General features: G+C 67.8%; 1 protein-coding gene across 7 annotated transcripts; it reads left to right on the forward strand.

Annotated features, from left to right (window-relative positions):
- The first annotated feature begins 552 nt into the window (after positions 1–552).
- On the forward strand, positions 553–19,223 carry PPP6R1 (protein phosphatase 6 regulatory subunit 1). 7 transcript variants are annotated; one of them, XM_073321994.2, is made up of 24 exons: positions 561–837; positions 5,572–5,804; positions 7,324–7,510; positions 8,072–8,209; positions 8,641–8,706; positions 9,000–9,112; positions 9,965–10,078; positions 10,159–10,324; positions 10,574–10,726; positions 11,752–11,883; positions 12,357–12,421; positions 12,726–12,841; positions 13,287–13,372; positions 13,738–13,827; positions 13,957–14,054; positions 14,718–14,741; positions 15,415–15,472; positions 15,733–15,869; positions 16,347–16,456; positions 16,753–16,918; positions 17,257–17,336; positions 17,739–17,841; positions 18,104–18,217; positions 18,526–19,223. In XM_073321994.2, the coding sequence occupies exons 2-24, from the start codon at positions 5,578–5,580 to the stop codon at positions 18,527–18,529; spliced, it is 2,547 nt and encodes an 848-aa protein (XP_073178095.2). In that variant the 5' UTR covers positions 561–837; positions 5,572–5,577; the 3' UTR covers positions 18,530–19,223. The 7 variants fall into 7 exon arrangements, with proteins under 7 accessions (XP_078706086.1, XP_078706087.1, XP_073178095.2 ...); XM_078849958.1 differs by having other exon boundaries at positions 562–837; positions 5,572–5,798; positions 17,736–17,841; XM_078849956.1 differs by having other exon boundaries at positions 565–837; positions 17,736–17,841; positions 18,526–19,222.
- The last annotated feature ends 754 nt before the right edge of the window (positions 19,224–19,977 follow it).

A 19,977-nucleotide genomic window follows, 5' to 3' on the forward strand; every position in this document is an offset into this window, starting at 1 on the left:
GAGGTCACCCCCTGGGAGGGGTTGTCTCAGGGTGATGCTGTCACGCAGGGGGGACGTGCCCCAGCACTGGGTGGCGCACACTGATGATGTCAGACGTGTGGAGAGATGATGTCATGGTGGCCGGTGCTGTCACACAGCGTGACGATGTCACAGACCCAGGCTCAGCTACCTGGATATGCAGATTTCTGCAAAGCACCACAACGTTCCCTCCTTAATTTAAATATTAATTGGATGCCAGTGGCCCCTGCGCATGCGCCTCGGCGCTTGGCGTAGGGGAGGGAACGAGCAGGGGAAGGTCAAGGCCTGGCTCTGCGTCAAGCGCATGCGCACCCAAGGACCCCAGACCTATTTTCAGGGCGCATGCGAACGATCGCAGGCGGGGCGCGGGGGGAAGCAACAAGCTATACGCATGCGCACTTACTGAGGCAACGCAACGAAACATCTACGCATGCGTAGCTCGCCCTGGAAGGAGGCGAGGTTATTCTGCGCATGCTCGACCAGATGAGGCGGTGGGCAGGGTTAAAAAAAAAATAAATGGGAGTGTGACGCATGCGTATCTAAGCTGGGAAACAGGCGCGGGAAGGTTCTGGGCATGCGCATCCAGTGGGAGGCGGGGCCCCGAATTCTCGCGGGCGCGGCCCCCCGGAAGCCTTCGTGCCAAGTGTGCGCATGTGCGGGCTCCCGGAGAGGAGGAAGGAAGGGTCCGCTCGGCGCATGCGCGTTGCCCCGGAGACGGGAGCCTGGCAGTGAGACGGGGCGGCAGAGCGGCCGCAGGCTGGTTCCGGGCGCGGGGCATTGTGGGATCGCGGCGGTGCCAGGAGACCCAGGGGGGGCCCGGTGAGCTGCGTCTCTCGGTGGCCGCCATATTGGCCTCTCAGCCCCGTGGGGAGCGCCGGGACCCTGGGCCGGGCCCCCCCCCATTGGACCCCCCCCCCCACCGGGGCCCGGAATCCCCTGGGCCGGGCCCCCCCCCATTGGACCCCCCCCCCACCGGCGCCCGGAATCCCCTGGGCCGGGCCCCCCCCCATTAACCCCCCCCACCGGGGCCCGGAATCCCCTGGGCCGGGCCCCCCCCCATTAACCCCCCCCACCGGCGCCCGGAATCCCCTGGGCCGGGCCCCCCCCAATTAACCCCCCCCACCGGGGCCCGGAATCCCCTGGGCCGGGCCCCCCCCAATTAACCCCCCCCACCGGCGCCCGGAATCCCCTGGGCCGGGCCCCCCCCATTGGACCCCCCCCCCCACCGGGGCCCGGAATCCCCTGGGCCTGGCCCCCCCCATTAACCCCCCCCACCGGGGCCCGGAATCCCCTGGGCCGGGCCCCCCCCATTAACCCCCCCCACCGGGGCCCGGAATCCCCTGGGCCGGGCCCCCCCCATTAACCCCCCCCACCGGGGCCCGGAATCCCCTGGGCCGGGCCCCCCCCATTAACCCCCCCCACCGGGGCCCGGAATCCCCTGGGCCGGGCCCCCCCCCAATTAACCCCCCCCACCGGGGCCCGGAATCCCCTGGGCCGGGCCCCCCCCCCAATTAACCCCCCCCACCGGGGCCCGGAATCCCCTGGGCCGGGCCCCCCCCCAATTAACCCCCCCCACCGGGGCCCGGAATCCCCTGGGCCGGCCCCCCCCAATTAACACCCCCCCCACCGGGGCCCGGAATCCCCTGGGCCGGCCCCCCCCCATTGATCCCCCCCCACCGGGGCCCGGAATCCCCTGGGCCTGGCCCCCCCCCAATTAACACCCCCCCCACCGGGGCCCGGAATCCCCTGGGCCGGCCCCCCCCATTGATCCCCCCCCACCGGGGCCCGGAATCCCCTGGGCCTGGCCCCCCCCCAATTAACACCCCCCCCACCGGGGCCCGGAATCCCCTGGGCCGGCCCCCCCCATTGATCCCCCCCCCACCGGGGCCCCCTATAGACTCACTTGGGCATGGCTGGGCCCCCCACAGACCCCTCAGCTGGGCTGAGGGAGCCCCCCCAAGACTCCCTGGCGATACCTCTCCGAGCAGGGGCACCCCCATGGCCCTGTAGAGACCCCTGCACCCCCCCAGGGACCCTGCCTCCGGGGCTCTGTCCAGCTGCCTGCGCCGGTCAGTCTGTGGGGGGGTCTCAGCCCAGCTTCCCGCCCCGCGCTCGGCGCTGCACAGATGTGCTCTCTGCGCCACCTCCCCCGCCCCCAAATCTCACCCTCCCCTCGCATCACGGCCAAGGGGCCGTGGGGGGCTAAAGAAACCTGCCCCTGCGTTGGAGGGAGACGGAGCCTGTGCCCCGGTTCTGTGTGCGCCACTTGGGGCGGGGGGGGGCGGCGCCTGGGCGCTGGGGCTGCTCTGCTTCCTCTGGCTGCCGTCTTGGGAGCCAGGACTCCTGGGTCCCCTCCCTGGCTCTGGGAGGGGCGTGGGGACTAGTGGTTACAGCGTGGGGGGACGGGAATTGGGGCGGTGGTGGCGTGAGCCTGGGGTGTGGATGTCCTAGAGGCCTTGTCCCCACAGCGGGCGGCCTCTGGGGCAGGCGACGGCGTGCGCAGCTCCCGGCGTCGGGCTGACCTGGCGGCAGGAGGGGTGAAAGCCCCATGCACCGCGGTGGCTGGGTGGCAGTGTGCCATGGCCCAGCAGAGCGCTCTATCTCCCTGCCGTGGCTGGCATCAACAGCGTCGGTAGCAGCTTGGGGGCGGGGGGCGTTTCTGGCACCTGGGTGACAGAAATCCTAACCGGTGTGTCGGGGAAAGGGTTACAGGACTGCAGGTGGGCAGGGAATGGGGCACGGGGCCTGTCCCGTCTAGGGGGCGCCAGCTCCCATCCAGCCCCAGGGCAGGGACTGGCTGGCTCAGAGGGGTGGGGCATGGGGCACAGGGCCCTCTTAGGGGGTCTCTTTCGTTCCAGTCAGGGCCCCCCTCATTAATCATGTCTCATTCACCAGTGCCCGGGCTCTGATGTGCTAGGTGCTAGGCAGAGTAGCACGGTCCCCAGCCCAAAGCGCTCAGCAGCTAAATCCTCTTGCTAGGAGCTGAGACCTGCTGGTGGCCAGGTGGGGTCAATCTGGAGGGACTCCCCCCCCCCCCCCCCCGGGTTTCTGTGGCTCCGTGTCAGGCGGGCATCATTCTCAGATAGCGAATGTTCGGCCTTTGCTGTTCGCTGCTGGCTCAGTGCTGGGCCGAAAAGCCCCAAGTTCAAATCTCACCTTGGAGGGGGAGGGGTGCAGTGCCTCAGTTTCATCTTTGGACTCTCCCATGTGCTCCTGGGGCCGTTCTGAAGGGCAGTGGGTGGGGGTGGGAAGCTCATGAGCCTGCACCAGAGAGGCCCAGTGAGAGAGGGTCCCTGCCCCGCTGAGACCAGGGCCCCGTCGTGCTGGGCGCTGCCCAGACCCAGCTAGAGAGGGTCCCTGCGCCGCTGAGACCAGGGCCCCGTCGTGCCGGGCGCTGCACACACCCAGCGAGAGAGGGTCCCTGCCCCGCTGAGACCAGGGCCCCGTCGTGCCGGGCGCTGCCCAGACCCAGCGAGAGAGGGTCCCTGCCCCGCTGAGACCAGGGCCCCGTCGTGCCGGGCGCTGCCCAGACCCAGCGAGAGAGGGTCCCTGCACCGCTGAGATCAGGGCCCCGTCGTGCCGGGCGCTGCCCAGACCCAGCGAGAGAGGCTCCCTGCCCCGCTGAGATCAGGGCCCCGTCGTGCCGGGCGCTGCCCACACCCAGCGAGAGAGGGTCCCTGCGCCGCTGAGACCAGGGCCCCGTCGTGCCGGGCGCTGCCCAGACCCAGCGAGAGAGGCTCCCTGCCCCGCTGAGATCAGGGCCCCATCGTGCCGGGCGCTGCCCAGAGCCAGCAAGAGAGGGTCCCTGCCCTGCTGAGATCAGGGCCCTGTTGCACCAGGTGCTGCCCGGAGACAGCCGCAGACAGGTTCCAGTGTGCACAGGCAAGGGCTCTGAGGCTAAGGGGCAGTGGTGGGCATCGCCCCCAAGCCAGCGGGGGGCTGGAGGCGCCAGGTTGGGGTTCTGGGCTGTGGTCCCCGCCCCTTGCGCGCTCTGCTCTGCTCTCCCAGCGCTGCCTCTCAACCCTCTCTGCAAACCCATTTCCTGCCGCTTCCGTTCCTCTAGTGGCGCCCAAAGCCGGCCGCCCCGGGAAGGACCCAGGCCTCCGCAGCTGTGTCTGCCAGCCTGGTGCTTCCCCTGCCCGTCAGGGCGCGGGGCCTGGCCGGGCTCTGGAAGGAAGCTGGCTGCCGCAGGGGTAGGGCTGCGAACGGGGGCTGTGTGGGCGGGAGGGGGGCCGGAGCCTGTTCGTTAGCCTTGCGGCGATGGCTGGAAGCCTCACCCGGGAGGGAGGCTGGCCGAGTAGCGTGGGAGAGCTGGGTGCGAGCGCCGGCTCCGGGGCTGCTGCTGAGTCCACGCTCCGTGTGGGAAACGGGGGGGACCCTGCCTTCATCTGTATAGATTAGGGCCCAGGGCTGAGCCTTCTCTGTGCAGCGCCCGGCGCGACGGGGCCCCAATCTCAATTGGGGGGGGGAGGGGTCTGTGCAGCACCCGGTGCGACGGGGCCCCAATCTCAGTCGGGGGGGAGGGGTCTGTGCAGCGCCTGGCACGACGGGGCCTCAATCTCGGGGGGGGAGGGGTCTGTGCAGCGCCCGGCGCGACGGGGCCCCGATCTCAGTCGGGGGGGGAGGGGTCTGTGCAGCGCCTGGCGCGACGGGGCCCCGATCTCAGTCGGGGGGGGAGGGGTCTGTGCAGCGCCCGGCGCGACGGGGCCCCGATCTCAGTCGGGGGGGGAGGGGTCTGTGCAGCGCCCGGCACGACGGGGCCCCAATCTCGGGGGGGAGGGGGTCTGTGCAGCGCCTGGCGCAATGGGGCCCCAGTCTCAGTTGGGGGGGGTCTGTGACAGCGCCCGGCACGACGGGGCCCCGATCTCAGTCTGGGCCTATAGATGTTCTAACACGAACAGCAAGGTGAGCGGGGGGCCCGCAGGGCATGTGATGGACGGGCCCTCATCCGTTGCTCCCTCCCACGTGCCACGCTCTGAGAGTTGCTCCCCCATTCCTGTTTATGAGCCGCTCCCTACCCCCAGCCAATGTGGGGCAGAGCCGGTCTCCCCTGCTGGCCCAGGGCTGATCAGGGAAGGGATATTGACCAGCTAGAGCATCCCTCTAGGAAACAGGAGAGATCTGGGTTCTGGTGGGGGCTGGCTTCCATCCGGCCCCAGGACGGGCACTGGCTGGCTCAGGGAGCTGGGGAATGGGACATGGGGCCTTTCCTCTCTAGGGGCCACTGGCTCTGATCTAGCCCCGATCGAGTTCCAGGTGGGGTGTATCTATGAAGCATCTGGCCAGGTGGGGCCCTTGTTGATGTGTGTGTGGGGGGGGTGGTTCCTGATCTCTCCTGTTGCCCCAACCTCACCTGATCCGGATTTCTAGGGCGGGGTCTGTGACTGACCCACATGGCGCTGAATTCTGGGGGGGCGAACTCTGGGCTCGGAGGGGAGGGGCCTCGGGCAGAAGGGGTGGTCCGGGCTGGGGGCTAGCCTCCCCGAGGTTCACCCACCGCCCATGCTGGGATCTGTGGCCGCTGACCCCCCCCTTTCCATCCCCGCCCCGCAGGGCGCCATGTTCTGGAAGTTCGACCTGCACTCCAGCTCGCACATCGAGACGCTGCTGGAACGCGCCGACCTGACGCTGCGGGAGCTGTTGGACGAGGACGATGTGCTGCAGGAGTGCAAGGTGGTGAACCGCCGGCTGCTGGACTTCCTGGTGCAGCCGCAGCACATGGAGGCGCTGGTGACCTGCGTGACTGAGGAGCCCCCCGCCGAGCTGGACGAGCGGCTGCGGTACAAGTGAGGGCCTGCGGATCGGGAGTGAGGGGCGCCGGCAGAGCTGGGGTTGGGGGAGCCCAGGCCTGGGCTAGTAGGGGGCTGCGGGTCGGGAGTGAGGGGCACCAGTGTTATGCTTATAAGAAGCACACGGGATCTTTTTCAGGGGAAAAGGCAATACCCCGCGTTTATTGAAGATCTAACAATTAGCACATGCATTCAATCACACCGTGAACACACACGCCGTCCCGCCAGTCGGCGTTATAGTTACCAGTCCAGAGTCTGGATCAATCTAGTGGCTAGGTTGATCACAGGTAGGGAGGAGCCGGGTCCTGTCGTTCAGGACACGATGATCCGGGGAAGTCTTGGCAGGACAAACCCAAAGTTTCATGGCAAGGCCCCTTGTTTATATAGTGATTTTTATTTTTATTTTTATTGGGACCAATGAGTTTTGCACTGTTACGCTGTAATCAATTGGTTGATGAGAGCTTGTTTTCTTAAATTTATTTTTTATTAAGTTTTTTAGGGAGTTATTTTATACTGGTTTTGATCACAACTATTTTGTCTCCATTCATAGGTGCCTGTTTTATTTTTAGAGTTGTTAATTTGCCCTTTTTTGATATTTTAATAGGGGCGTGTTGCAGCCTCTTGGTGTCCTTGCATCTGTTTTCGGTTCCTTCCTAGACCATTTGGTTTAGCGATGGCTTTTACTCTTCTTTTTTAACGTACACGTTTTTTATTTACGCAGAAAACGGAATTAATTTACACAGAACATTTTGAACAGGAACGTTAAATTGCAGTGCTAAAGAAAACAATCACGGCTTTTTTTTACTAATTTTAAAATGCGACAAAGTCATCACCCTTAAAGGTCTCTTACTGCCTTGAAATCAGCCCAGACACTGACTTCGGCTGATGCATCTTTACCAAATGGCCCATTAGGCCCGTTCCTTTCTGCTATTCAGAAAGGGTGGTTAGCAGGATATGATCATATCACACACCGATACGTTTAATACATGCTACATTATTACCTCACTTTTCTTCATTCTAAATTATATAAAAATGCTAACATAAAATCTTACTACTACACGGGAAGGGCTGGGCTAGCAGGGGCTGCAGGTCGAGAGTCGGGCACCACAGGGCTTCGGGGTGCCCAGGGCTGGGCTAGCAGGGGCTGCAGGTCGGGAGTCGGGCACCACAGGGCTGCGGGGTGCCCAGGGCTGGGCTAGCAGGGGCTGCAGGTCGGGAGTCGGGCACCACAGGGCTGCGGGGTGCCCAGGGCTGGGCTAGCAGGGGCTGCAGGTCGGGAGTCGGGCACCACAGGGCTGCGGGGTGCCCAGGGCTGGGCTAGCAGGGGCTGCAGGTCGAGAGTCGGGCACCACAGGGCTGCGGGGTGCCCAGGGCTGGGCTAGCAGGGGCTGCAGGTCGGGAGTCGGGCACCACAGGGCTGCGGGGTGCCCAGGGCTGGGCTAGCAGGGGCTGTGGGTTGGGAGTATGGGGCGCCAGCTCCCCCACAGCTGGCTGGTGCTCATGTGCCCCGCCGCAGGTACCCCAGTGTGTCGTGCGAGATCCTGACATCGGACGTGAGCCCCATCACGGATGCGCTGGGCGAGGATGAGGGCCTGCTGCGGCGTCTCTACGGCTTCCTGCAGGGACACGGGGTCCTCAACCCGCTGCTGGCCAGCTTCTTCAGCAAGGTCATGGGCATCCTCATCAACCGCAAGACAGACCAGGTGCGCCGGGTGGCCAGGCCCAGCCTCCCCCTGCCTCAGTTTCCCTTCCGCCTGCCAGCTCTTGGGGTCCGGACTGGCTCTCGCTCCACCTATGTGCAGCGCCTGGCACGATGGGCCCCCAATCCCAGCCAGCGGGTAGGGGTGGGGGGGTGGGGTGTTACCACAATACCACCAATAGCCTGGCAGCAGCTGGCCCCCTTTGAGCTGTGGAGGGGGTGGCCCCTCTCCCTAGCACCCTACCTCCCAAAGCAGCTGGCACAGGCAGGAGACCAGGCTAGTTGGGCCCAGGGCTATTGGCCGTTGCTGCCCCTCATGAGTGAGACACTCACTGCTGCTTGCAGGTGCGGGACGGGCTCATCTGGGCCCCCCCAGATGTCCTCCAGGCCAGGGCATCGCTGCGGCACGTCTGCCCGTCTAGCCTGGTGTCCCGGCTGCGGAGCTTGGGAGCCTGTTCCCTCCTCATCACCCCAAGCAGGAGGCAGCTCAGGCCCCAAAGCTGGATGCCTGGCCACAGTGGTGGGGAGTTCCCCAGGCTAATGGGGCTGGACCGGTCCCTTGCAGATTGTGGCCTTCCTGCGCAAGAAGGACGATTTCGTCAGCCTGCTGCTGCGGCACATCGGCACCTCGGCCATCATGGACCTGCTGCTGCGGCTGCTAACCTGCGTGGAGCAGCCAACGCTCCGCCAGGACGTCTTCAACGTGAGGGAGGGGTTTCCTGCTGGCCCCGCCCCTTGCCTGCTGGCCCCGCCCCTGGGCACCCACGGCCCCGCCCCTTCTTGCCTGCCGGGGGGGGGCCCCCCATCTCATTTGCTACCCTGGGCCCAGCCCCACGCTCGCCCCTGCCCCTTTGCCCGCATCTCATTGGCAACTCCAGGGCTACCTCAGGTTCAGCAGGGCACTCCATTGGTCAAAGCTCCCTAGGGGCCGTCCCCTCCCCCAGTGGCCAGCCCTGCCTGCTGCCCCCCCCCCCCCCCCCGCAGGAAGAAAGTCACAGCTTCCAGCCAGGCTGAGCCAGAGGGAAACCCCCGTGGGGGGGGCACTGGCAGAGCTGTGGGGGAGCCCGGGGCTGGGCTGGGAGGGGGCTGCGGGTCAGAAGTGAGGGGCACCGAGTTGTGCTGTTCCCTTCACAGTGGCTGAACGAGGAGAAGATCGTGCAGAGGTTGATCGAGATGATTCACCCTTCGAAAGATGACAATGTGAGCAGCGTGGCCCCCACCTGGTGGGGGAGGGGCATGGGGGGGACAGCTACAGGCGGGGAGCTCCTAGCCCCCCCCCCCCAACCACTAGACCTCACTCCCCTCCCAGACCTGGGGAGAGAACCCAGGAGTCCTGGCTCCCGCTGCCTCCAGCCCCTACTGGCAATGGGGGTCCGTACCTCTAAGCCGGCAGCTCTGGTGGGGCGTGGGCAGAGGGACTGGCCCCGCCTCCCAGTACTTGGCCCCGCCTTTCCCATCGCCCCGGTAACTGGGTCTCTTTCCCCCCACCCCAGCAACATTCCAACGCCTCCCAGTCCCTGTGTGACATCATCCGCCTGAGCCGGGAGCAGATGGTGCAGATCCAGGACAGCCCCGAACCCGACCAGCTGCTGGCCACGCTGGAGAAGTGAGTGCAGGGCTGTGGGTCAGGAGCGGGGAGCCCAGGGCTGGGCTAGCAGGGAGATGCGGGTCGGGTGGGAGGGGCACCAGCAGGGCTGGGGGACGGGGGGAGCCCAGAGCTGGGCAAGTAGGGGGCTGCGGGTTGGGAGGGAGGGGCACCGGCAGGGCTGGGGAAGGGGGCAGCCCAGGGCTGGGCTAGCAGGGGGCTGCAGGTCGGGAGGGAGGGACACCGGCAGGGCTGGGCTAGCAGGGGGCTGCGGGTCGGGAGGGAGGGACACCGGCAGGGCTGGGCTAGCAGGGGGCTGCGGGTCGGGTGGGAGGGGCACCAGCAGGGCTGGGGGACGGGGGGAGCCCAGAGCTGGGCAAGTAGGGGGCTGCGGGTTGGGAGGGAGGGGCACCGGCAGGGCTGGGGAAGGGGGCAGCCCAGGGCTGGGCTAGCAGGGGGCTGCGGGTCGGGAGGGAGGGACACCGGCAGGGCTGGGCTAGCAGGGGGCTGCGGGTCGGGAGGGAGGGACACCGGCAGGGCTGGGCTAGCAGGGGGCTGTGGGTCGGGTGGGCTAGCAGGGGGCTGCGGGTCGGGAGGGAGGGGCACCGGCAGGACTGGGGAAGGGGGCAGCCCAGGGCCCCCTTGGTTGGAGGGTGGCGTCCTGGCCCTCCCAGTATCAACCCAAGTTAACGATGGTGAAGCAGAAGCCTGAAGCTCCCGGACCACGAGCCAAGGACCCTCACCCGGTGCTGAGACACGGCCCCTCTGGGGTGGGGGGCAGGGCTGGGTCCCCGGGGGATGGGGTGTTTGGGGCCCCCCTCGGCCGGCCCCTCTGACAGGGGTGGGGGTGGGGTGTTTGGGCCCCCCCCGAAGGCAGGAGACGGTGGAGCAGCTGCTGGGGAACATGCTGGCGGACGAGCGGGACGAGTCCGTCATCGTCAGTGGGATCCAGGTGCTGCTGACGCTGCTGGAGCCACGGCGAGCCAGGTGAGGGGGTGGAGCTGGTGGGAGGGGGCAGGGCCAGCCGGCTGCCCCGCCCCTGCTCATCCTTTCCTCTGCCCCTGCAGGTCCGAGGCCGGGGGGATGGGCAGCTTTTACTGCCCTCTGGAAGGGCAGCTGGAGCTGGGGCCTCTGGGCTCGGACGGTAGCGCCTGCCAGGCCAGCCCCAGCACCCTGCTGGCCCTCAGAGGTTACCTCCGGGACTTCCACCAGCTGCTGATCGAACCCCCGAAGGTAATGGGCCCCCGGACTCCTGGGTTCCATCCCTGGCGCTGGGAGGGGAGTGGGAGCTAATGGTTAGAGCAGGGTGGGCCGGGAGCCAGGACTCCTGGGTTCCATCCCTGGCGCTGGGAGGGGAGTGGGAGCTAATGGTTAGAGCAGGGTGGGCCGGGAGCCAGGACTCCTGGGTTCCATCCCTGGCGCTGGGAGGGGCTGCCCGGACGCCTGGGTTCTCTCGCCTGTGCTAACCCCTGCTCCCCACAGCGGCCGGCCCTGCAGATGTCGTGGGGGCTGCTGGACCCGCCGCTGGGGAACACGCGGCTGCAGGTGGTGAAGCTTCTGGGCAGCGCGCTGGGGGCCGGGGACGCCGGGCTGCAGGAGGAGCTGCTGGCTTTGGGTGCCCTGGACACCATGCTGGTGAGTGCTGGGGGCGGGGCAGGGCTCAGCCAATGGGATGGTGATGAGGGGGCGGGGCCAACAAGGACCAATCCTGGGGTCAGCTTTTGTGTGAAGTCAGAGCCAGGGGCCCATCTGCAGGGGGGGGCGGCCCGCCCCCTCCCGCCCCCGGGTCAGAGCCAGGGGCCCATCTGGAGGGGGGGGCGGCCCGCTCCCTCCCGTCCCCGGGTCAGAGCCAGGGGCCCATCTGGAGGGGGGGGCGGCCCGCCCCCTCCCGCCCCCGGGTCAGAGCCAGGGGCCCATCTGGAGGGGGGGGCGGCCCGCTCCCTCCCGTCCCCGGGTCAGAGCCAGGGGCCCATCTGGAGGGGGGGGCGGCCCGCCCCCTCCCGCCCCCGGGTCAGAGCCAGGGGCCCATCTGGAGGGGGGGGCGGCCCGCTCCCTCCTGCCCCCGGGTCGGAGCCAGGGGCCCATCTGGAGGGGGGGGCGGCCCGCTCCCTCCCGCCCCCGGGTCGGAGCCAGGGGCCCAGCTGCCCGGGTGTCCGGCCCGCTCCCTACCGCCCCAGGTCGGAGCCAGGGGCCCAGCTGCCCGGGTGTCCTGCCCCCTCCCTACCGCCCCAGGTCAGAGCCAGGGGCCCAGCTGCCCGGGTGTCCTGCCCCCTCCCTACCGCCCCAGGTCAGAGCCAGGGGCCCATTTAGCCTGGTCGGTGCTCGGCTTGTCTGGCGACGGGAATGGGTCGTGCTCAGTGAGGGCAGGAGGTTTCTGAGGGGGCAAGTTTGCTTTGATTTCTGCCCGTTGGTTAGAAGACGAGGCCAGGACGGAAACCCCCGGAGTCCAGCGCCAGTCCCGGATCTGGGAAGGAGATTGTTTCACTTCCCGTCCCAAAGCGGCCAGCTGTACCACCAGCCCCCACCCCAGAGGGGCCGCGTCCCAGCACCGGGCGAGGGGTCCCCGTGTACCCAGCCCCCCGCGGCTGGGCGCCATAGCCAGGCTGGTGCCCGGTGTCCCCTGCAAGCGCAGTCCTGAGCTGCGTCTCTCTCTCGCCCAGGACCTGTATTTCAAATACACCTACAACAATTTCCTGCATGCCCAGCTGGAGGCGTGTCTGAGCACCCTGCTGCGGGCCGGCGCCCCCCCTGAGGACTCGCAGCCCCCGCCAGACAGCCCCGTCGTCAAGCATGTGAGTGGGGGGGGACCCTTGAAGCTCCCGGGCAGGGGGCGGGCAGCCCAGTGTGGGCAGGATCTGCAGTCGCCTCCTTCCTCTGGGGTTATGATTGGCCCCAGGGAGAGAACCCAGGAGTCCTGGCTCCCAGCCCCCTCCCCGTCTAATCCACTGGACCCCACTCCTCCCCCCAGAGCTGGGAATCGAACCCAGGAGTCCTGGCTTCCAGCCCCCTCCCTGTCTAACCCACTGGACCCCACTCCCCTCCCAGAGCCGGGGATCGAACCCAGGAATCCTGGCTCCCAGCCCCCTCCCCGTCTAACCCACTGGACTAGATTTCCCTCCCAGAGCCCCGTAGAGAACCCAGGAGTCCTGGCTCCCCCGCAAACCAGTAACCAACACTGCCTCCTGCTCCCCCTTAGTCAGTGGTGGGTCCCATCTCTGCCCCGCCCGGCCGTGACCCGCTGCCCCCTTCTCTCCCGCCCCTGCAGCTGCTGCAGAAATGCCACTTGGTGCAACGAATCCTGTCGGCCTGGGAGGAGAACGAGCAGACCCAGTAAGTGGTGGGGGGGGTAAAGAGCGAGACACCCCGCTACGAGGGGAGCCCAGCCCCCCCCAACCACCAGACCCGACAACCCTCCCAGAGCTGGAGGGGGGAGGGGGGGAGCCCAGCTCTTCTGAGCCCTGTGCTGGGGTGGATGCTGTGAGAGCGCCCCCTAGTGTCCGGTGCTGACTACAGGGGAGAGCTGCCCCCAGCTGAGCCCCCCGCCCCGCTCCCCGCAGCCCAGTGCCGCCCTGGGCTCAGCCCTGCCGGCGGGGTGGGCGCTGCGGTGACGCCCGGCCCTCGGGTCCCGTTGCAGGGCAGCTGGCGGCCGGCGGAGGGGGTACATGGGCCACCTGACGCGCATCGCCAACGCCCTCGTCCAGAGCTCCGAGAAGGGTCCTCACGTCGCCCTCGTGGGGCAGCTGCTGAAAGGTGGGTGCGGGGGGGGCACAGAACCAGCCCCTTGGCTCCCAGCTCGCTGCCCGGCCTGTGGTGACCCTTAGTAGGTGGTTGGCGGGGCGCCCTGTGCCTGGGGTGTTCCTGCCCCCCCTCCCCCGGACCCGTAAGGGGTGGATCGGGGCCGGGGTGCCCTGCGCTGTGGGTATTCCTGCCCCCCCAGGGCCCATAGGGGGTGGATCGGGGCCGGGGCGCCCTGTGCCTGGGGTGTTCCTGCCCCCCCCAGGGCCCATAGGGGGTGGATCGGGGCCGGGGCGCCCTGTGCCTGGGGTGTTCCTGCCCCCCCCAGGGCCCATAGGGGGTGGCTGGGGCACCCAGCTCTGTGGCTCTTCCCTGCCCCCGGGGCAGTGGTGTGGAGCTGTGGCAGGGGGCTGCCGCCCATGGGGGGCACCGTCTCACTCCGCTGCCCCTGCCCTGGCAGAGCTGCCGGAGGAGGAGCAGGAGCGGTGGGAGAAGTTCGTCTCGGGGCCCCTGGCAGAGACCAACAAGAAAAACGTGGTGGATCTGGTGAGTTTCCTGCGCTTCACACACCCGCCAAGCCCCAGCCCCACAGGCTGATCCCCCCCAGGGCTACCCCCATGTCTGTCCAGTTGTCAGCGCCGATACCAGCCCCATGTGCCCACTGGCTTCCTGCCCTGTGCCAAGCACCGTGGAAGCCGCGAGCCCGTCTTTACTCGAGCCTCAGCCCCGTCTTGTAGCAGGGAGTTCCGCCAGCTAACGCCCGAGCAATGTCCTGGGGCTCTGTCCCATGTTCTGAGGGACCCACCCAGCCGGTGCTGCCCCCCACTCAGCTGGGAGGTGTCGGGGGGAGGGACGGGACTCGGCCCCGCCCCCCGTACCATGACCCTAACGAGCCCCATCGCCCCCTGCAGGTGAACATGCACAATCTGCACTCGTCCAGCGACGACGAGGAGAACGACCTGAAGGAGTTCAACTTCCCCCAGGAGGCCGTGCTGCAGCAGGTTGGGTTTGCGCCCCCCCCCCCCCCGAGCCAGCCGCATCCCAGCGCCGGGCAAGGGGTCCCCGGCTACCCAGCCCCCCTGTGCCCGATGCCCTCCCAGCTTCTGTCTGTGTCTGTCCCTCCTCTCCAGGCCTTCGTGGATTACCAGATGCAGCAGGTGACCTCGGCCTTCATCGACCACTTCGGCTTCAACGACGAGGAATTCGGGGAGCAGGAGGAGAGTGTCAAGTGTGTGTCTGCCTGGGAACACCCCCCACTCCCGCCCATCAGCCCCCGCTGCCCCACACTTGGGGCCAGCCCCCCAGGACACCTGGGCGGACAGACCCGCTGTGGGGGTGCACTGGGGAACAGGGCCACTACATGGCACCAGATCCACCTTCTCTGCTGTGGGCTGGGAGCCAGGACTCCTGGGTCCCCTCCCCAGCTGTGCCATGACTCCTGTCGGTGCCCGGGACTGGCTCAGCCGCGCCTTTTGGGGTGACCCCACCCCGACTCATTCGCACTAACTTGGGGTTCTGCACAAACGAACCCCGGTGCTTTCCAGGGGGACGCTGACTGTGTGTGTCTAACCCAGATTCGCACACAGTACCCCATCAGCCCCCTCGCTAACCCCTGCCTCCCTGGGGACCCCCATGTGGAGGGGGGCTGACACCCCATAACCCCCCTCCTTGGCTTCCTGCCTCCCCGGGGACCCCCATGTAGAGCAGTGGGGCAGCATCGCATCAGCCTTCCCCCCACATGGCCGTGGGGGCTGGGGTGCTGGCAGAAGCACGCCCTGCCTGTTGAGCAGAGCCCCTCGGAGTGGGGCACGCCAGCCCCCCACGAGTCCCCCGCCCCAAGCCCCTCTTGGCTTCATGTCTCTGCTTCTCTTTTTCTCTCCACTGCGTCCAGCGCCCACTTCCGCCAGCTCAAGAGGTAACGACCCCTGGTGCCCCCCCAGGCCCGCCGGCGGGGGCACACAACAGCAGCCGGACCCCTCCCCATCCCCATTCCTGGGAGTGGGGGCGAGAGGAGAACGACCTTTAACCCCCCTGGCCCCGCCCCTTTCAGGAAATCCCGCAATTGGGGACTCAGCTGGGCACAGCTCCAGGCTCCGCGGGGTTAACTGTCCCAGCAGCCCTTGGGGTCCCAACTGCTCTCCCGCCCTCCCCGCCCCAGGTGGCACCCCCTCTCCTAGCACAGTGCCCCCTGGGGGGGGATCGAGGTCTGGCAGCACGGGCCACTGGGGTGGGGGCGTTATCCTAGTCAGGGAGGCCTGCCCAAAGCAGGACTCCTGGGTTCTCTCCCAGCTCTGGAAAGGGAGTGGGGTCCAGTAGTGAAAGCAGGGAGGGGGCTGGGTGCCAGGATTCCTGGGTTCTGTCCCCACTTTTGAGAGGGGAGTGGGGTCTAGTGGTTAGAGCAGGGGGGGGCTGGGAGCCAGGACTCCTGGGTTCTCTCCCAGCTCTGGGAGGGGAGGGGGGGATCTAGTAGTCAGAGCAGGGGGGCTCAGCTGCTGGTCTCTTCCCAATGCATGTGGTGGGGGGTGGCCAGCAGCGCCCCCCGTTTGATGCTGGCTCAGCCCCCTGTCACGCTGTGTTCTCCATTCCAGCGCCCCCTTCGACAGGACGGGCAGCCTGAGCTTCTCCCTGAGTGCCGATGACGACAGTGTGAGTGCCCTGCCCCCCTCACCACCTTTCCCAGCCCCCCATCACCCCTCTGCCCTGTGCCCCATGCCCTTCCCTCACTCCTGCACTGCCATCCCCCCCCCGTTCCCAGCTGGCATCATCTCGCTGAGCACCGGTGACAAGAGCATGAATGTTCCCTGGCCTGCCTCTTGCCCGACCCCCCCTCCGGCCACCCCCTTGTCCCCCAACTCGTCTGTCCCCCCCCCCAGTCGGCGCCCTGACTCTCTGCCCCCTCCCCCCAGCCCAACTCCAACCTGTTCGAAGTCTGCTACAAGGAGCGGATCCAGCAGTTCGACGACGACGACTCGGACGGGGAGGACGCCTGGCAGGAGAAGGACCTGGGCTACTCCGGGGGGGGGGCGCAGCCCGCAGGGCCTAGGTACTGGCCCCGAGTGACTCCAGGGGGGGGGTGCAGGGCCTCCTGTTCTTGTGGGCAGTCAGGATGCCTGGGTTCTCTCCCTGGCTCGGAGTGGAGTGGGGGCTAGTGGTTGGAGCGGGGTGGGGGCTGGGAGCCAGGACTCCTGGGTTCTCTCCCAGGCTTGGATAAATACCATGGATGAGCTCATGCATCTGGTCTGGGGGCAGGGAGGGGACGGCATACCAGGGTAGATGGGCCTGTGGCTCTGATCTGAGGGGTGGAATACCGGGGCAGAGGGGCCCATGGGGCTGATCCGGGAGGCAGAGGAGGCGGGATACCGGGGCAGAGGGGCCCGGGGGGCTGATTCGGGGGCAGGGAGGAGGCGGGATACCGGGGCAGAGGGGCCCGGGGGGCTGATCCGGGGGCAGGGAGGAGGCGGGATACCGGGGCAGAGGGGCCCGGGGGGGCTGATCCGGGCCCATTCTCTCCCCGCACCAGGAGCTGCGGCAGCACAGACAGCGAGGGGAGCCGGGACTCGGAGGAGGAGGGCGAGGAGGAAGACGCTGGCGGGGGCGTGGAGGGTGGAGGTGGCGGCGGCGAGGCTGAGGGTAAGACCCCAGTGGAGAACGGGGTGAATCCAACAGGACGGGGGGACCCCCGGAGCCAGAGGATGGGGGCAGAGGCTGGCCCTGGGGGTGTCTGTGGGGTCTAGGTAATGTATGTAAACTCGATGGTGCATATTCATTAAATATGCAAATCAAGGCTTTACTTCCCAGCTGTCTGGTGGTGGCCAGCCTGAGCCACGGCACCTGGTGAGTGCCCGGGTGTCGCCCGCTGGCACCAGGGAATGGGAGCAACGGGCCGCTGCCCAGCCCTGACCCCGCTCTCTTCTCTCCCTTCTCAGGTACCAGCCCTGACCCACTGCCTGCAGAGCCCCCCGCTCTGCCCCCCGACAGCGCCGGGGTGGACACCGGAGTGGCCGCGTGGGACAGGCCCGGCTTGGACGCCTCCCGCCCCCCCACGGAAGGGAGCTGGGCCCTGTTTACAGACACCCCCTCAGTGCAAACCAGGTGGGACCCAACTCCCTCCACCCCCTGCAGGGCGGGCTTATCTTCATTGGCCTCTCGGGGCCGGGCTGGCACGAGCTGCTGTGGAAGACGGGATGCCAGGGTCGGTGGGCCCGTGGCTCTGGGCTGGGGAGGGGGTCGGTGGGCCCGTGGCTCTGGGCTGGGGAGGGGGTCGGTGGGCCCGTGGCTCTGGGCTGGGGAGGGGGCAGGAGGCCGGGGGTCAACGGGCCCATGTGGGAAGGTCGGGGTCGAAGGGCCTGTGGGTCCGGGCCGGGGAGGGGGCGGGAGGCCGGGGTCGATGGGCCCGTGGGTCTGACCCAGTTGGGGGCGTATTTCCGCAGCCTGTCAGAGGCCCCGTCAGGCTCTGCCCAGGGACCCCACCCTCAGGAACCGACACGTAGCAATGTATCTTCGGTGGGAGGTGAGTGTCACCGTGGCAACCTGCCCCCCCCCCCCCCAGCACTGACCCCCAGGTCTTCCTCTGGGGCGGGCAGGGGGATGGATCTTGGCCCCGTAGGTCTGGGCGGGGGGTGGTTGGGCCCAAGGGGCTGAGCTAAGCAGGGGGAGGGTTGCTGGGCCCATGGATTTGACCTGGATTGTGGGGAGGGGATCTGGGCTGTGGGGGGTGGATGGTTGGGTCCGTGGGTCCGAGCTAAGTGTGGGGAGGGTTGCTGGGCCCATGGGCCTGAGCTGGGGGAGGGAGGGGGGTGGCTGGGCCTGTGGATCAGGGCGGGGGTTGGGCCTATGGGGTTGACCTGTGGGGGCGATGGGCGGGAAAGAACGTCCGCGTTGGCGGGCCCCTAACACCCCCACTCTCCAGCAGCCCCCCCGGAGCCCCCCCGAGCGGGATCGCCCTGCGAGAGCAGCGAGCCGGCGCTGAATGGCCAATCGGCTCGCCCGCCCGGCCCCGCCGCAGCCAGGCCAAAGTAAGGCCGGGAGCAAGAGGGAGGGGCCAGCGCGGGGTACCAGCACCCGTGGGCGGGGGGGGAGGGCTCCCTCGGACAGGGCTGAACCCTGGGCTGGGGGTGGAGCTTGTGGGGCGGGGGAGGAGCCAGCCTTGGCCCTGCCCCCCACCCAGGTAACTGCCCTGGGAGGGAGGTCACTTGGGCGTGGGGTTTGTGTGGTGGGGGAGGAGCCAGCCCTGGTCCCACCCCTCAACCAGCTGTCTTCTCCCCCCCCCCCCCCCAGCACGGAAGGGGCCCCCCTATCTACCTCTGATGTCAACCAGCGGCTCCCGGGGGCTGCAGACGCCCCGAAGGTGGAGAACAGCTCCCCCCAGAGGCAGCAGCAGCCGGCAGCCAGGTGAGCCCTGACCCCCCTCCCCCCCCAAGGAGTGCTCAGCCAGGTTGGGGGGGTCAGCTCAGTAGGGGGCTGTTTGGAGGGAGGGCCTCAGTTGGGGGGATCCCCCTCAGGATCTGGGGGGAGGGCTCAGCCTGTGACCTCATCAAATCCTGTGCATGGCGGGGTGTTAACTTGGCCTAAGCTCAACCCGCCCCCCCGGCTGGGGAGGTGGGCCCTGGGTTGCAAGGGGGGGGGGTCTCCGATTTGGGAATTGGGGGGCAATGGGACTGAGTGATGACCCCCCTTGTCCATCTCTCTCTCCTCCCCAGATAAAGCTCACGGAGGGCGCCTGGGGAAGCTGCTGATTGGGGGGGGCTGGAGGGAGCCCCCCCTCCTGGAGCCCGGCCCGCCCAAGGAGAGCCCTTTCCCATGGGGGGGCAGCATAGGACGGGGCGGCACAGTCCCCCCATCACAGGATGCTCATGGCGAGATGGCTGAGCCCCCCTCCCCCAGGGAGGCTGCTGTGAGCCCCCCGGGACGGTCCCCCCCCATTTTTGCACTGAAATCTGCAGCAGGGCGACAGAATTAAAAGCGAATCGTTCGGAGAAGTGACTCTGGAAAGCACTAACCCTGGCCCCCACTTCTCATGCCGGCCCCCCACTGGGCTTCCGGCCCCCCTCGGTTAGCCCCCCCATTCTGCTCCAGGGGGGCTGCCCCTCTGCTTCCCTGCTCCCCCTCCCCCACAGGTTAGCCCCTCCACAGCGTGCCCTTGTCTTCCCCTTCTGCTCCCCTGGGAGGCCAGGCATGGGAACGGGGGCCCTTCCCCACAGATTAGATTTTAACCCCCATCCCCACTTCCAGCATAAGCACAACCCCAACCCAACCCCTGCCCCCCCTTTCTGTGTCTGGTCCAGGGCCTCAGCCAGGAGCGGGGTTCTGCCCCCCAGAGCCCAGCTCAGCTGGGGTGGGGGGGAAGAAATGCTGGAGGGAGTGGGGAGGGCAGGGGGCGGAGGGTAGACATGGGTGGGTGGGACTAGGAGCTGTTGGGCGTGTGGTCAGGCAGTGTTGGGGGTGGGGTTGGGCATAGGTAGGTGGGGCCGGGGGGGGGGTTAGAGGCTGCTGGGGGAGGGGCACTACAAGGCGGGGCTGGACCTCAGGGCTGTGGGACAGGTCTGTGTCCGTATCTTCCCCCCCCCCCCAGCTGGTTCTACGATCCTTTTAACCTCATGTTTTCCGCTCCCCTTGTTATTTATTTCCCTGGCCTGGGGGGCTGGAGCTGCCCCGTCTCCCTGGAGCAGAGGTGTTGGGGGGCAGAGATGGGTCACGCCCCAGGGAACAGCACCAGACAGTCAGAGGTGGAGGAAGGAACAGGTAGTCCCCCCCCAGGATACTTTTCAAGTGGGTGAGGGGTTCTGAACAGCCCACAATGCACCTGTTCCCCCCCCCCCCCACCCCGACACAGTGGCCTCCCCTCCTGGATCCCACTGCTCACACCAGCACCGGCTCAGACTGCAGCCCATCTGCAGGGGAGCAGGGCCACCTGCCCCCCACCTCCACGGGGGCCACAATGGTGCCTGGATCTGCAGCTGTGTCTTCTCCCCCTTCCTCCCCCCCCCCCCACCGCCTCCTTGTGGTAGGTCTAGGAGGAGGAGCTGGGCCCCAGCCCAACCCCCACTCTGATGGTGGTTTCTACTCCCTTTGCCCCTGTGAGGGGGTGAACCCTTTGTCCCCCCCCCTTCCCCACAATCGGGGGGATGCTCAGTCCTGGGGGGTGGGGGTAT

The sequence above is a fragment of the Lepidochelys kempii genome, chromosome 23 (assembly GCF_965140285.1).
Source record: "Lepidochelys kempii isolate rLepKem1 chromosome 23, rLepKem1.hap1, whole genome shotgun sequence".
Classification (NCBI taxonomy): domain Eukaryota; kingdom Metazoa; phylum Chordata; order Testudines; family Cheloniidae; genus Lepidochelys; species Lepidochelys kempii.

Bases quoted from the DNA above. Each gene is read 5' to 3' on its own strand.
- PPP6R1 (XM_078849956.1), top strand. From the start codon at position 5,578: ATGTTCTGGAAGTTCGACCTGCACTCCAGCTCGCACATCGAGACGCTG. The intron at 8,707-8,999 runs GTGAGCAGCGTG...CCCCCACCCCAG, and splicing joins ACCCTTCGAAAGATGACAAT to CAACATTCCAACGCCTCCCA. The intron at 11,884-12,356 runs GTGAGTGGGGGG...CCGCCCCTGCAG, and splicing joins ACAGCCCCGTCGTCAAGCAT to CTGCTGCAGAAATGCCACTT.